A 13,859-nucleotide genomic window follows, 5' to 3' on the forward strand; every position below is an offset into this window, starting at 1 on the left:
GGTGGGATTCATTTCTACTATCGGATCTGTGGGTGTGGCTTGGTGGGCATGGCATGGCTTGGTGGGCGTGACAGGGGAAGGATACTGTAAAATCTCCATTCCCACCCCACTCCAGGGGAAGGTTACTGCAAATTCCCCATTTCCTCCCGATCAGCTGGGACTCGGGAGGCAGAGAATAGATGGGGGTGGGGCCAGTCAGAGGTGGTATTTACCAGTTCTCCGAACTACTCAAAATTTCCGCTACCGGTTCTCCAGAACTGGTCAGAACCTACTGAATACCATCTCTGGTGTAACATAAATGCTACTACATTTGTCTGCAAAAATTTAAAATTAATATTTTAAAAAGAAGCATGATTATAAATGTAAACCACTAAGAAACCCTCAATTCAACCTAGGAATAAAACTAATATTATATCTAGTAATATAAGGATTATTAGAATTGTTCATGTGTTGTGCTTTGAATATTCAAAAAACATAAGTTAATTACATGATTATGGTGAATTTATGTAAAATATTCAATTTTGCAAACAGAAAAAAGCAACTTGCAGAACTTTTTAAAAATCAGCAATTTCTCAAGTAGCACAGAACCATCAATATGTACTGTGACTCAGTGAATGCTGAGTCATTCATTGGGATGTGTTTTCATGCTTCACACAGAAGGATTTCTTATAATTTATGATTAAGGGCATTTCTACCTGACCCTTTTATTATTGTGGAATTGCTCTACCTTGTTCATGTAATATTTTTTGAAAAGATCTAAAGTTCCATTTCTAACTCTCCAAATTTTGTTCTGATTCCTCCCCCACACACATATACAATATAGCAGCATTTTAAGAAAAGAAATCAAAATCAACATTACAGGTAAATGGGCAATCTTTTCTGTGGCTAGGGACTTCACTCTTTTCAAGTTCTTATAGCCTGGATTTGGGACCAATTTTTCACCTCTTTTAGATGGGGAACTTAAATATTATAGGTGTGTTAAAGCCTATCTCCAGTTTACTGTTCCTATTTCCATTAGTTTCTTACTGAAAATCAAGATATCTCATTGTTCAACTTTGCCATTACATTCCTGTGGAGGAACTACCCTGTTTCCCCCAAAATAAGACATTCCCTGATAATAAGCCCAATCGGGCTTTTGAGCGCATGGCAATAAGGCCAAGCGCTTATTTCAGGGTTCAAAAAAATATAAGACAGGGTTTTATTTTCGGGGAAACATGGTATCAGGAGTTTGCATAAACATTGGCTCTGAGACTGCACAGTCTGGGTACCATGAGTTTTCCTATATGGCCTTTAGTATTTTTAAAATATTCAGACATTCATTCATATTTGTTTTCTAAGTAAAAAGGGAAAGAGGTAGTTGCTATGATGAAGTAGCAACCTCTACTGCAAACTTTAGTATCCTACATTAACTGCTGGCTGATTGTAGAGAGCGACACTCTTAAAGAAATCCTTTTTCTGGAATTCTGGAAAGCTGTTGATAGTCAGCGTACTGACCAATGAAGTAGATGATACCATAACAGGAACCAATGAGAAATACCAGTTGGTTTAAATATGGTACAGACATTTCTAATCCAAGGAGAACGCTGCTGTTTCCTGCAGGATAATTCTTAAAACCTTAGAACTTTCAAGAAAGGGAATGCTATTTTACCTTGTTCCTTAAATCCATCTGTGTTAATTCCAGAGTTTACTATGGTAGCATAAATCCGTTTGGCTTTTGATTTCTTGGTCAGAAACACAGCTACAACAGCTTCAGAACGACAATAGCCATTCCCTGGAAAAAGCCAGAACCATAAAAGCAACAGATTCAGACTTTATTCATGTTTGAATAATTGGATTTCTAATCTTTGTTTTCAGAAGTGCTGAGCAACCAAAAAGTAAAAAATACTAAATCATGTTCATTCTCATATTGAAAATGGGGGATTTTTCAATTCCACATATTTTTAGAGTTGTCACTATTCAGAAAGTTACAGAAAAAAAACGATTAGCAGAATTCATTTATGCAAGAATTTTACAGTATGTTCTGTTAATACACTTGGCTTCTTATTCTTTTGATTATCACACTGGCCACAGATCCTATTTTCCATAATTTTACTAATAATCTGACATAAAGTCCACAATTCTGTTTTTCAAATATTTAATTATTAGGGGTATTAATTTTATAAGGAAATTAGTAATATTTCCTAACTTATTTTGATGGAATATTAAATGTTACAGAGAAAACTGTATTATAAAATCTTTTCCCAATCAAAAACATTATTGTATATAGAAAAAACTGTAAAGAAACGTATCTAAAATATGCATTTAAAAATTTACCATTTACACTAATTCTCCTTGTAGTCTCTATATAAAATGCTTATCATCACTACAAACTGGAGGGTATCACATTAAAGCTTTTTTTATAATTCTAAAACTGGTTAAAGTTAATAATAAAGTATTGGCTTTTAACAAGTAAATTCATTAAAAAGAATTCTCTTAAAAGAAAAAATATAGAATTAGCTTGCAAGCTAGGTTGATGTACATGTTTTCTCTAATTTCTTCTTATATTTTTAAAACTTAAATCTATTTCATTTATTTACCAACAAAAAAACAAATTAAGCTCTAAGTGGCTTTTTTGCCATATAATTTCTTTGCCACTCCAAACTTTATGGAATCATATGTACCTTGCATTTTTACAACTTTCTAGCTTTCTTGTCAGAGCTGCAATTTATGGAGAAGGAGCAACATAATATTACTAGAGGCAAGCAAGTAATATTTCAAAACTGTCTGCTTTCTCTGTTGGTAGCTTCTTTGCCTTATCTGAACCTACCAAGTAGTTCTCAAATTAAAAAAGCAATTAAAAAATAATTCATTACTGCTGGAAAGCCTTGAAGGGAAAAATACCACACCTTCTCTGGATTTTCCGATTAAATGAAAGCTCTGAAAACAAATATTTTATCATACTCAAATCCTTATAACATTTGACCTAAATATTTAACAATGAGAAAAGCAATCTTATTACCTTCAGCATCAAAAGATTTGCAGGTCCCTTCAGGGCTCAACATGCCGAGCTTCATGAACTGTACAGATGTATTGGGTTTCAGGATAAGGTTGACTCCACCTACAAGAGCTGATTCACACTGTCCACTGCTGATTGCTTTGTAAGCATTGTCCAGAGCAACAAGGCCAGAGGAACAGGCTGTGTCAATGGACATACTGGGCCCTTTGGAAATACAAGTTATGAAAATACAGATTACCAAGTTTATAAACTTTTTCAGTTATCCATCAAACCTGCCCAGTTTGCTTCTCCTGTAAGAAAAGGAAGGAGTCCCATTCTTCCTTGATTCCAACCCTCAAGAGAAATCACTACTTCTTTGTCAACAGCTCTGCTTCACATTGTAGCAGCAAGCCGCCCAGAAAAATTTCTAAAAGCCCTCAATTATATATTTCACCATCTTAACACTTGTATAAAACTGCCTGGATCCCTATAACTAAGCCCTTGTTTAGGAATTACCAGCTCAAAAGATAGTTACTGGTAGTTGCTAATATCGGTATTAAGCTAGAATAGAATAGAATCTTTATTGGCCAAGTGTGATTGGACACACAAGGAATTTGTCTTGGTGCATACGCTCTCGGAGTACATAAAAGATACATTCGTCAAATATCATAAGGTACAACACTTAATGACAGTCATAGGGAAACAGTCAATATAAATCTTAAGGATACCAGCAACAAGGTTACAGTCATACAGTCATAAGTGGGAGGAGATGGGTGATAGGAACGATGAGAAGATTAATAGTAATGCAGACTTAGTAACTAGTTTGACAGTGTTGAGGGAATTATTTGTTTAGCAGAGTGATGGCATTTGGGAAAAAGCTGTTCTTATGTCTAGTTGTTCTAGTAGTAACCTGTAACTAGTAACCTGTAACACTGTACACTTGCCTTTGAAATCAAAAAAGTAAGAGATTCTGTTGGCAAACATAGCACGTTGACAGCCGGTCATACTGTATCCCAGCAACAGTTCAGGATCTACACTAAATGCTTCGGCAGCTTCTGACCCACTCACACCAATCCACACGCCTGTGTCTGTGCCTCGAATGGTAGTTGGGTCAATACCTATAAAGGAGGAAGACATATTTAATTCCCTGTGGTTTACAAGGCGAACAACTCAAAAGAACATCAGGCATATCTGATATCCAAATGACTAATGGAAACACGAGATGGGACATGGACAAGAAAAAAAAGGCATTTATGAAGGAATTATTGATGTAATATTTATAATTTATTTGACTATTTCAAAACTCTGTCAAGCTCTTCAGAGTGGCTCAGCTGTAGTTTGTTACTTTTATTCTATCAAACTACCTAATCTTTCCACAAATAAGAGTTTGGGCCATATCTTTTTAGTTTCTTTACACGCACATTACAACCAAACCAATATGACCAAGCTAGAGAAAGATACCAGTGGTTACTAATGACTACTTTAAAAACAGTCTTCCTGTGTCTATTCTATGCATGAATAAATCTGAATCTAATTTTTTATCCAAACTGTTTCTGTACACTCAGTTCATAGACAATAGGATTTTTGAATAAAGAATTCCAGGCTCTTTGCTTACCACCATCCAAAATGGCTTCATAAGAAACTTCCAATAACAGACGTAGTTGAGGATCCATGGTGTGAGCTTGTTTTGCATGGACTCCAAAAAATGTGGCATCAAATTTGCTGATGTCTTTGAGTTTCCCATTTCTCTTGGGCAGTCCATAAATTCCTGAATTAAACAAGAAACAAAAGAATTTCATCACCGTCATTGTGTGGTATATAATTACTGAATGAGAAGGTGTCATTATAAATCAGGTGCTGATTGCACTTATTTTTCATGTAACTATTTTTACTTCTCAGCAGGCCAAGTAAATATGAAAGCAAGATGTAAGATACTGGTAAGAGTTGTTTTGGAAAGCCACAACATCTTTTTTTTTTGTAAAGACAAAATACCTTATTATTTTACCAGTATCCAAGTTTTATGCATTGTTCTCTGCTGGAGCACACAACTTGTCATAGATTCAGAAATAGTTATACCTAACAAATCTTGACTAGCTTGTATTAATTTCTATTGTCTGGTGGAGTTCGGGTGGCCAATAAATTTAAATAAATAAATACTTATTTTACAAATATAGCTAACTGCATTTATTTTGGATAAGTATCTAAGCTCGATCCAAGTAATAACATCAATACAACTGACATCTAAACACTGTTAATTTGGTATATTTTTCCATCCATAAAAGCTTCCTTTTACTTTAATGTCTGGGTTAAACTGCCCAGTTTGTAAACTACACTGTACAGAAATTAGAAATTATCCTTTCAATCATCTCTAATTTCCAAATAATGATGAGAGGCCTGGGTATTAGAAAAAAAAACGAGTTGAGGGGGATGCAGAAACTTTGTAATGAGAATGGAAATGACTTACTTTCTTAATCAAAATAAAATAGGAAACTGATCAAACAGTCTAAAACAATTCAATCATTTAAAAAGAATGATTTCATTTGATCCTACTTCTGCTTATTCAAACCAATGCACATAAAGGCTTTTTTTTCTCCAAGTTTCTTTTTCTACCATCAACTAAGAATTATTTAACTTACCTGGTTTCCATCTCCGATCATCTTCTGTAACCATGTCCACTCCATTGATCAAGTTTTCCCAAAATTCCTGCAAATTTTCTGATTCTGGCAGCATCCCTGCTATACCGGCAATTACTACGTCTTCCATCTTTCAATGCTTTTCTGAGCAGAAAAGAAAAAATAAGAGTCAGGTCTAGGCAGTGAATATTGCAAAAAAAAAAAAAAAATGACAAAGTTTTTTTTATGTTATCTTTCACTGCTCATTGAAAAATTAATTTTCTTTCTTTGCTATGACAATGGACTCTCTTAAAGACACACTTGAAGGACAGCAGAACAATATTGTATAAGTTTGCATAACCACACACTAAATGTGTGGGCGAATCATTAAAAAAAAGTGAGGTGCTCAATTATTCAAATAGAGCAAGACTTAGCCTACGGAGATTATGACCATTGAGGGCTCCTTCCTTCCATATTACAGGGCAGATCCTCGTTTTCTGTTTGCCTCATTTCCAGTAAAGGACAACCACTACCTCTTGAGTCCAGGAACAGAAGTTGTCATCCTCTACACTACAAGTACACTCTCTGGCTTTATTTTGAAGATCTGCTCCAAATTGTCTGTTTTCAAAGCCATTTTAAGCCTTCTTCCAAGTAGTGCTTCCTTTCAATCTTATGGTAACTCCTGCAATTGGCAAAAAGCTCCTGGCCTGTGTCTTCCCTCCAGGGATTGGCCACTGCCTTGTGTGGCCATTTCATCTTGCATTCTCAGGCTCCTGTGTTCTCTGATGATGAGCAGCTTCCATTTTGCAATTATCTTGTGATTGATTCAACAGTGACCTATTAAGTCAATTAACTTTCCTCAACCCATAACTTGTGGAAAGTCCTTATGCCACTCAAGCCTTAGATATGCTGTTGGGCACCCTTTTAAGTCCTTCCCAGGCTGAGTGAAGCAGGATCCTTTTGTTTTCTATCCTCTTCCCACAGTGCTGCAAAATTTTCCCTTTTCTTTATCTTTTTAGTTGCAACATAAGCAAGCACATTGGGATGAAGTTACCAAGTTTAAGTGAATGCTACTTTGCTTCCATGGGTTCTTCCTTCTTATAAAAATTTCATCGATTTACAATGGAACATAAGAACAAACAACTTATTCCCTTAGTTTTAATCATCACAGCATTAAAAGTACAAGAGAGAAAGAAAAAAGAGATGGAAGGAAGGAGGGAAGATGGGTTTTCATTAGTGTATAAATAGAACCTCAAAAGAATGGTTGGACTAGATGACTTCCAAGGTTCCTTCCAACTCTGTTATTCTGTTAAAGTATGAAAGGATACAGGTGTGCAAATATCTGCGAAAATCAAGGGGAAAAACCAGGGACCCATGAGGATAGCTCAATTTGTAAAAGGAAAAGGCAGCTACTGGGAAATCCTAAATGAGCAGAATCAGAGTAAGTGAAAAAATGATAAATAAGTAGAATGGGCATAATATTATAGAGGTCTTCTGTTTCCAGTAAGGATACTCTGAATCCAACTAATTGTGTTTTAGATAATGATTGCACTCCACAGTTTTTTCCTTAGGTGTGCCATGGATTTAATAATAACTATGGTAATTTTGTTACCAGACATATTTTGAATGGAACTGAACTACTGCTGCTCAGGATCTTAAAAAGTGTTTTTGAATGGATGAATTTGATAATAATAGCAGTTCAATTTATCTGCTCAGTGTCAAAGGACTGATAGAATTTATGATTTAGTTAGAAAAAATAAGAACTGGAAAATAGTGAAATACATGTTTTATTCTGTAGTCTCATTAAAATTAGAAGAGGCATATTTCCAAGAGTATGCACCGAGGTTAACAACTGTAATTAAAATTAAGTAAAATTAGAAAAGTTTTAGACCATTAAAATGAGTTATAACAATAAGGCAATTTATGATATATTTGAAAGTTTTGAACGGCATATCTTGTACTGAAAATGACTATGGAAATAGCATACTAGAATAAACAATTTTATTTAAATTTAAAATTCAGATCTCATAATCAAAAGTACATGCTAAAGTAATGCTAAAGACATGCTAAAGACATGGGGTTTGTCAATAAATATATCAGCAAAGCTATTTATATCCAATTTCTTCTCTCAGTGAGTTGTGCAAATCCAAAGGCACCTTTACTTCTCTTTGGGAGCAAATTTGGAAGAAAGGGGGGTCAGCCACTCAGATGTTCAAGAGGTTACACCTCTCTCCAGTATTTTAGCTGTATTCAGTGTAAGCTGTTACAATGGTGACAACTAATGAAGCTACTGTCCATACTGCTTCTTTTTACATTGGATGGTCCTACTGGAAATATTCAATGAACATCCATTGTGTGCTAGAAAGGGTAATGAAGATGACACTTTCCTAGCAGGCAGCAAATAGTACATAGGTCTTCAAGAAGAATATGAGCATTGTTAAGGGATAATGTCCCCATATGCCACCCTCCATCCATAACACAGAAGAGTTCTGTGTGGTTTGTACTATGCACATAGGGCACAATTGACAGGGAGAAGTTTTGGCTTATGTGGCCCCCCTGTAAAGGTGTTCCATTACAGAGGGAATCAGATATTTTTTAAAGTCCCCTTTAAGCAGTACCCTTTAAGCAAAGTTCAATCCCTAGTGTGTACATGGATGTATCATTTTCTAGCAATAACATAGAATTGGCTCACCACAATGCTTGCAATGTTTTTCAAATATCCCAACCTAACCTACAACTTGGCATTTCCTGAGGGTCTACAATCGAAGTTCTAATCAGGCCTACACCTGGGTTAGGGACATCTGGTAAACTTTGAACAAAAATGACAGTGACATTGATTTCAATCCTTCTGTAAAATACTCTTCACCCTCAGGATATAGTTAATTCACTACATCCTCTCACAATGTATTAATATGCTAATAAAATAGAATCATACAACCCATGAGTTGGAAGTGAGCAAAACATCTTGCTTGATGCCCTGACTCCACTAAACCATCCATCATAAGAAAGCATTTAGACCTGTTTGAACATCTCTTGAGATAGGGGATTCTATCACTCTTCAAAGTAATATTTCTTAGCAACTCTTACTGTCAAGGAATTCCTCCTAATACTCAGCATGAATCCCCTTTTCAATGTGAACATGTTGACTTCTTTCCTGCTCCTGTTTCAATGGAGAATAGCTCTGGCCTCTGCTGCAAAAAAGCAGCCACATATCTGTAGATATTTCATCTTCCCTTTGTCTTCTCTTCCGCAAGCTACTCATGCCCAACCTCTTTTAACCATCCTCATAGGATATGGTTTCCAGGCCTTTAGGAACCTAGGAGCTCTTTTTCTGAGCCAGTTTCCTCTTGTCCCTGTTAAGGTGCAGTACTTAAGCCTTCTTAACTGGAGTGGCCACTTTGTGGGGATTCATCTTTTCTTATGGTTTCTCATTTCGCTTCAACTTATTTATGTTAGGATTTCAAAGATTGATTTTCTGCTCTTTTGCCCGAGTTCATTATAATCTGCTTTTCCTCAAAAAGTTTTCCTAGCTGAGATAGTTGCCTAGCAGATATCAGAATAAGCCTATTGCTACTACTGTATAGCCTACCACCCTGAAAACTTTGGAATTGATTTAGAAATAGTATGTCCACAGCCATTGGACAGTGGCTTGGAAATAAATTTCCACAATAATATCATTTTTTCATTCTCTATTTTTATTCTTACCCAAAAGTTTTCAATCAGCTTTCCGAATTCATGGAAATGAATTCCTTTACAAGGATATGACTTCTTTACAACAAAGCTACTCCATCTCCCTTTGTATTAAATCTATTCCTTTTGAACAAGAATAAACTTTCTACGTTTCAATCGTTACTTCTATATCACCCAGTCTTTATGATACTGTTCAAGTGATGTTTTCTTTCCTGTATTTATTTCTAAAGCCTCCATTTGTCACCCACATTGATTTACAATTCTTGGAGCCTGGGAATGTCATTGCTTATTAATTTTTCAATTACCACATGTTGAAGATTGCATCCAATGATTCTCATGGAACTGAAATTTGGCAAATTTTATACAACGTTTTATGACATAAGAATCATAAAACATTTTATAACCTAATATAAAATGTCATAAAACATTTCCTGCGTTAAACTGCTGGTACACAGTTCAACAGAGGCTACTTTCAAGGAAGATATCTCTCTAAATATCACCCTGAATTTTGAAGATCTTTTTCAGTAACATTAGAAGCTCTGCCATTATTGTAGGCATTGAGGAATTTGGTAAAGAAATATCTCTGAAATGATGACCCAATGAAAATTGTTTTGAGTGCTAAAATGAAGCCAAGTTCACAATCCTTACAGATGACAATCTATTCCTGGTTACTCAAAGTTTCTTAATTACAGAAATCAAAACTGGTTAGTGGAAATAATGTTTCCATTATTATTGTTAACAAAAAGGGAGAAGGAAATCAAATAACTTCAGATCACCCAATATTTTACCAGTAGATCCCAATCTACCTTTTTCTGACTTCTAATTTAAGGTGTGAAAGATTTATGCTATTAGAAATGAGCTACTTAACTGTTGCAAGATTTCTATACCCTATAGAACACAAGGCTATCCCTTGTTGGATAATTTTGTTTAATGGTCATTTCCCTTCATGCCCTTTATGAACTTCTAGGGACATCTGAGTGTCTGATTTGAAAATAGTGGGTTTAGGAGACTTTGACCTGATCCAGCAAAGAGGTTTCAAATGATCTAAACATAGTCTGAAAGCAGATTTGTTTGTGCAGAATTGAAAGTGGTGTGACATAGAAACTGTAATTCATTTCACAGTTGCTCTGGAAGTTTTACAGATGTTTCCTAATGCTTGAGGATCAAACCAGGAATTATATTGCGGCTTCAATATATTTCATTGTGCCATTGCCTTGTCGTCTTTGACATCCCTAAAATATTTGCTCGTAAAACTACGCAAAGGAATAGAAGGTAATCCTCAAGTTATGTACAACAATTAGTTTAGTGACTGTTCAAAGTTACAACGGTGCTGAAAAAAGTGACTTATGACTGTTTTCCAGTTACAACTATTGTGGAATCCCCATAGCAACGTGATCAAAATTCAGATGCTTGGCAACTGAATAAGGAGCCCTGGTAGCGCAGCAGACTAAAGCACTGTTATTAACATAAGCTGCCTGGCGTATGCACAGTATTGGAAAGAGAAAACCCAACCACCAGAAGAGCTCATAATTAGGAAAATATTGGAGTGCGCAGAGATGACTAAACTAACCCATGAACTAAATGATGATGAGAAGTCAGATTATTATATTGAGTGGAAAAGGTGGTATAAGTGGATGCATGATAAAATGAAAGAAAGAGCAAAAGGTGTGTTAAACAAAGGTAAAAAGTAATTTGAAATATCAGCAGAAATATTTTTTTGTATATAGTTAAAACACTGCACATTTGATGTTAATTGAAAATGTCAATATATTTATGTTTTTTAAAACTCAATAAAGTTTTTTTTTTAAAAAAAAAAATCAGCTGCCTGCAATTATTGCAAGTTCAGATCTCACCAGGCTCAAGGTTGACTCAGCCTTCCATCCTTTCTAAGGTAGGTAAAATGAGGACCTAGATTGTGGGGGCAATAAGCTGACTTTGAATAAATATACAAAAGTATGAAGGGTATTGCTTAATGCACTGTAAGCCGCCCTGAGTCTTCGGAGAAGGGCGGCATATAAATCAAATTTAAAAAAAAACTGACTCATATTTATGACATTTGCAGTGTCCCAAGGTCATGTAATCACTTTTTGCAACCTTCTCAGAAGCAAAGTCAATGGGGAAGGCAGATTCACTTAGCAACCTTATTACTAATTTAACTGCCATGGTTCAATTTACAACTGTGGTGAGAAAGATTATAAAATGGGGCAAAACTCACTTAACAAATGTCTCACTTAGCAACAGAAATTTTGGGCTCAATTGTGACCATTGAGGACTATATATAATTCCTCTTCAGAAAAACTATATAATCCCAAAGCCTTCTTCAATTCAGGGAAGACATGCTGTCTTAAAGATGACACATACTTGGCTTTCCCAGAGATTCTTTTCCATTACTGAACTGTTTTTGTAGAGTTCAATATATTCCTTAGAGTAAGTATACTTAAGTATAACACTTAAGTTGCAGAAGAAATATTGCCAATCCCATTGGGACTGCAGCTTAATTATAACAAAATGGTGCAACAACTGAATTAAGATTCTGGGTGGAGCAGAATCCAGAACTACGAAATGTGCTCAGCCCTATTATTAGGTGAAATTAGGTATTATGTTAGCAAATCAGGAAGGCCACACTTGTTACCAGGCTCTAAACCTTTTCTTGCCCTTGTTTTACCTTCCTTGAGAAGTTCACAGATGCCTGCAATAGGTAATGATGCTTCGGTTGCCAATCACTGCTTTCTCAAACATATAGTAAAATATACCCATGTTTCCCCGGAAATAAGACCGGGTCTTATATTAATTAATTAATTAATTAATCATATTTCTATGCCGCCCACTCTCCGAGGACTCTGGGTGGCTTACACCAAAGACAGTATACTAAATAGCATATTGTCCCCAACAATCTGGGTCCTCATTTTACCCACCTCGGAAGAATGGAAGGCTTAGTCAACCTTGAGCTGGTGAGATTTGATCCGCTGATCTGATGAACTAGCAGTCAGCTGAAGTAGCTACAGTACTGCATTCTAACCACTGTGCCACCTCGGCTCTTTTTATTCTTTTTAATAATAATCTTTTTAATTATTGCTCCAAAAACACATTAGGGCTTATTTTCCAGTTAGGTCTTATTTTGGGGGGAATACAGTACTAAATGTGCCTGGCTGGCTGACTATCTTAAATGGGGCTTATTTTGTGAGTAGGGTTTATATTATGAGCATCCTGAAAAATCATGCTAGGACTTATTTTCCAGTTGGATTTTATTTTCGGGGAAACACAGTAAATAATCAGGCAATGTTAACACAAGATAGCCAAACATATCAAGAAAAGACCTCATAGATGCCTTTATACAATGTGCTAAATTTATGGATTGTGGCTTAGTAGTTTGAATTGAATTAATGTGTCAAAGTATTCCAGACAGTGGATTAATTTATCACACAGATTATGAATGCTCTTTGATAACAGAGCTCTAATCTCTGTGGGGGCTGATGAATTTGGCTATCTCAGTTGTCTCTATCTTGTTCCTTTTTAAATAACTTATTGAAGGAAAAGAAAGGAGGCAGAAGAGAGCAGTTCAAGTGGAGCAGAATTGCTTGCTTAAGAGCAAAGCAACACTATAAATATAGGAGACCCCATGTCGCTTCCACTTACTCAGCTAGTATACCAATTGAAACAGATGATTAAGCAATTTCAATCCCCAAAAGTTGGCAGAACATAAAATGATAGGACAGAAGAAAGGAAACTATAGCAATAGATAGCAAGGATGTGCTTCCATAGGTGTAGCAAATTGGGGGAGGGGGAGAGGAATACTAGTATGTACCATTAATTCAAAATAAAAATCCGTTTTAAAAACAGTCCTAGGTTCAGATATTATCTATCTTGATTTGGGGAAGAAAATAGTCACTAACTGTTTTGCCTTTGACAACTCAATATCTTAGCTAGCCTAGATTTGAAATAAACCACTGATAGATAGGATAGTAGAGGAAGACAGAAAGCAGAGCAAAGATAGTCCATGCATAATACAGGTGAACATTGCATGTAGCTTAAGTAAACACAAGAAATTGGGGCAATAGACAAAAAATGTAGTAAAGAAAGTAGACATTAATTATGCAGCTACTCAGGACAGGATTACAAATATGTACTTGAAAAATTGGTCATTATAAATCTAAGGATTCATATTTTGATGCAGAACGGATTGCCAGTTTTATACATCAAAGCAGTTTCGGACCATTTGGGATGCTCCCTGAACAAACCAGGTGTTGCCCCAACACCATCACCAATCAAGTGAAAGAAATGTTGGAAAGATAATGTCCCAATATCTCTGGAAAATAACCAGTTTGGTGAAAACTGCATTCAGATATTCTTCATATTTACTTTTGCCAAAGCAAGCATATATTAAAGGGCAATGGGCTGTCCTTGTATAATACAAAATACCTATAAATATATCCTTGGGGATTTCTTAAATTTTCCCAGTGTGCCTTTCTTTCACTTCTGCAAGTAAAATATATTATTTCTTTTCCTTAAGTTGATAACTATAATAAATTATCTAGAAATTGCTGTGAATTCCTCTGGTCATGACCCCAAATACTTGGCTGGCC

The 13,859-nt window shown here is 35.6% G+C and overlaps 1 protein-coding gene across 1 annotated transcript in view; it reads right to left on the reverse strand.

Annotated features, from left to right (window-relative positions):
* FASN (fatty acid synthase) overlaps window positions 1-13,859 on the reverse strand; it is a 56,423-nt gene that overhangs the window by 38,469 nt on the left and 4,095 nt on the right. The window contains exons 3-7 of the mRNA XM_087887119.1: window positions 5,611-5,751; window positions 4,590-4,742; window positions 3,919-4,092; window positions 2,999-3,199; window positions 1,649-1,771 (exon numbers count right to left, since the gene is read on the reverse strand). Of these exons, the coding sequence (XP_087743245.1) occupies window positions 1,649-1,771; window positions 2,999-3,199; window positions 3,919-4,092; window positions 4,590-4,742; window positions 5,611-5,737 (778 nt within the window). The 5' untranslated portion in view covers window positions 5,738-5,751. The remainder of the gene's footprint in view (window positions 1-1,648; window positions 1,772-2,998; window positions 3,200-3,918; window positions 4,093-4,589; window positions 4,743-5,610; window positions 5,752-13,859) is intronic.

This window comes from Pantherophis guttatus, chromosome 2 (genome assembly GCF_059756535.1).
Source record: "Pantherophis guttatus breed Tessera chromosome 2, ASM5975653v1, whole genome shotgun sequence".
NCBI classification, from domain to species: Eukaryota; Metazoa; Chordata; class Lepidosauria; order Squamata; family Colubridae; genus Pantherophis; species Pantherophis guttatus.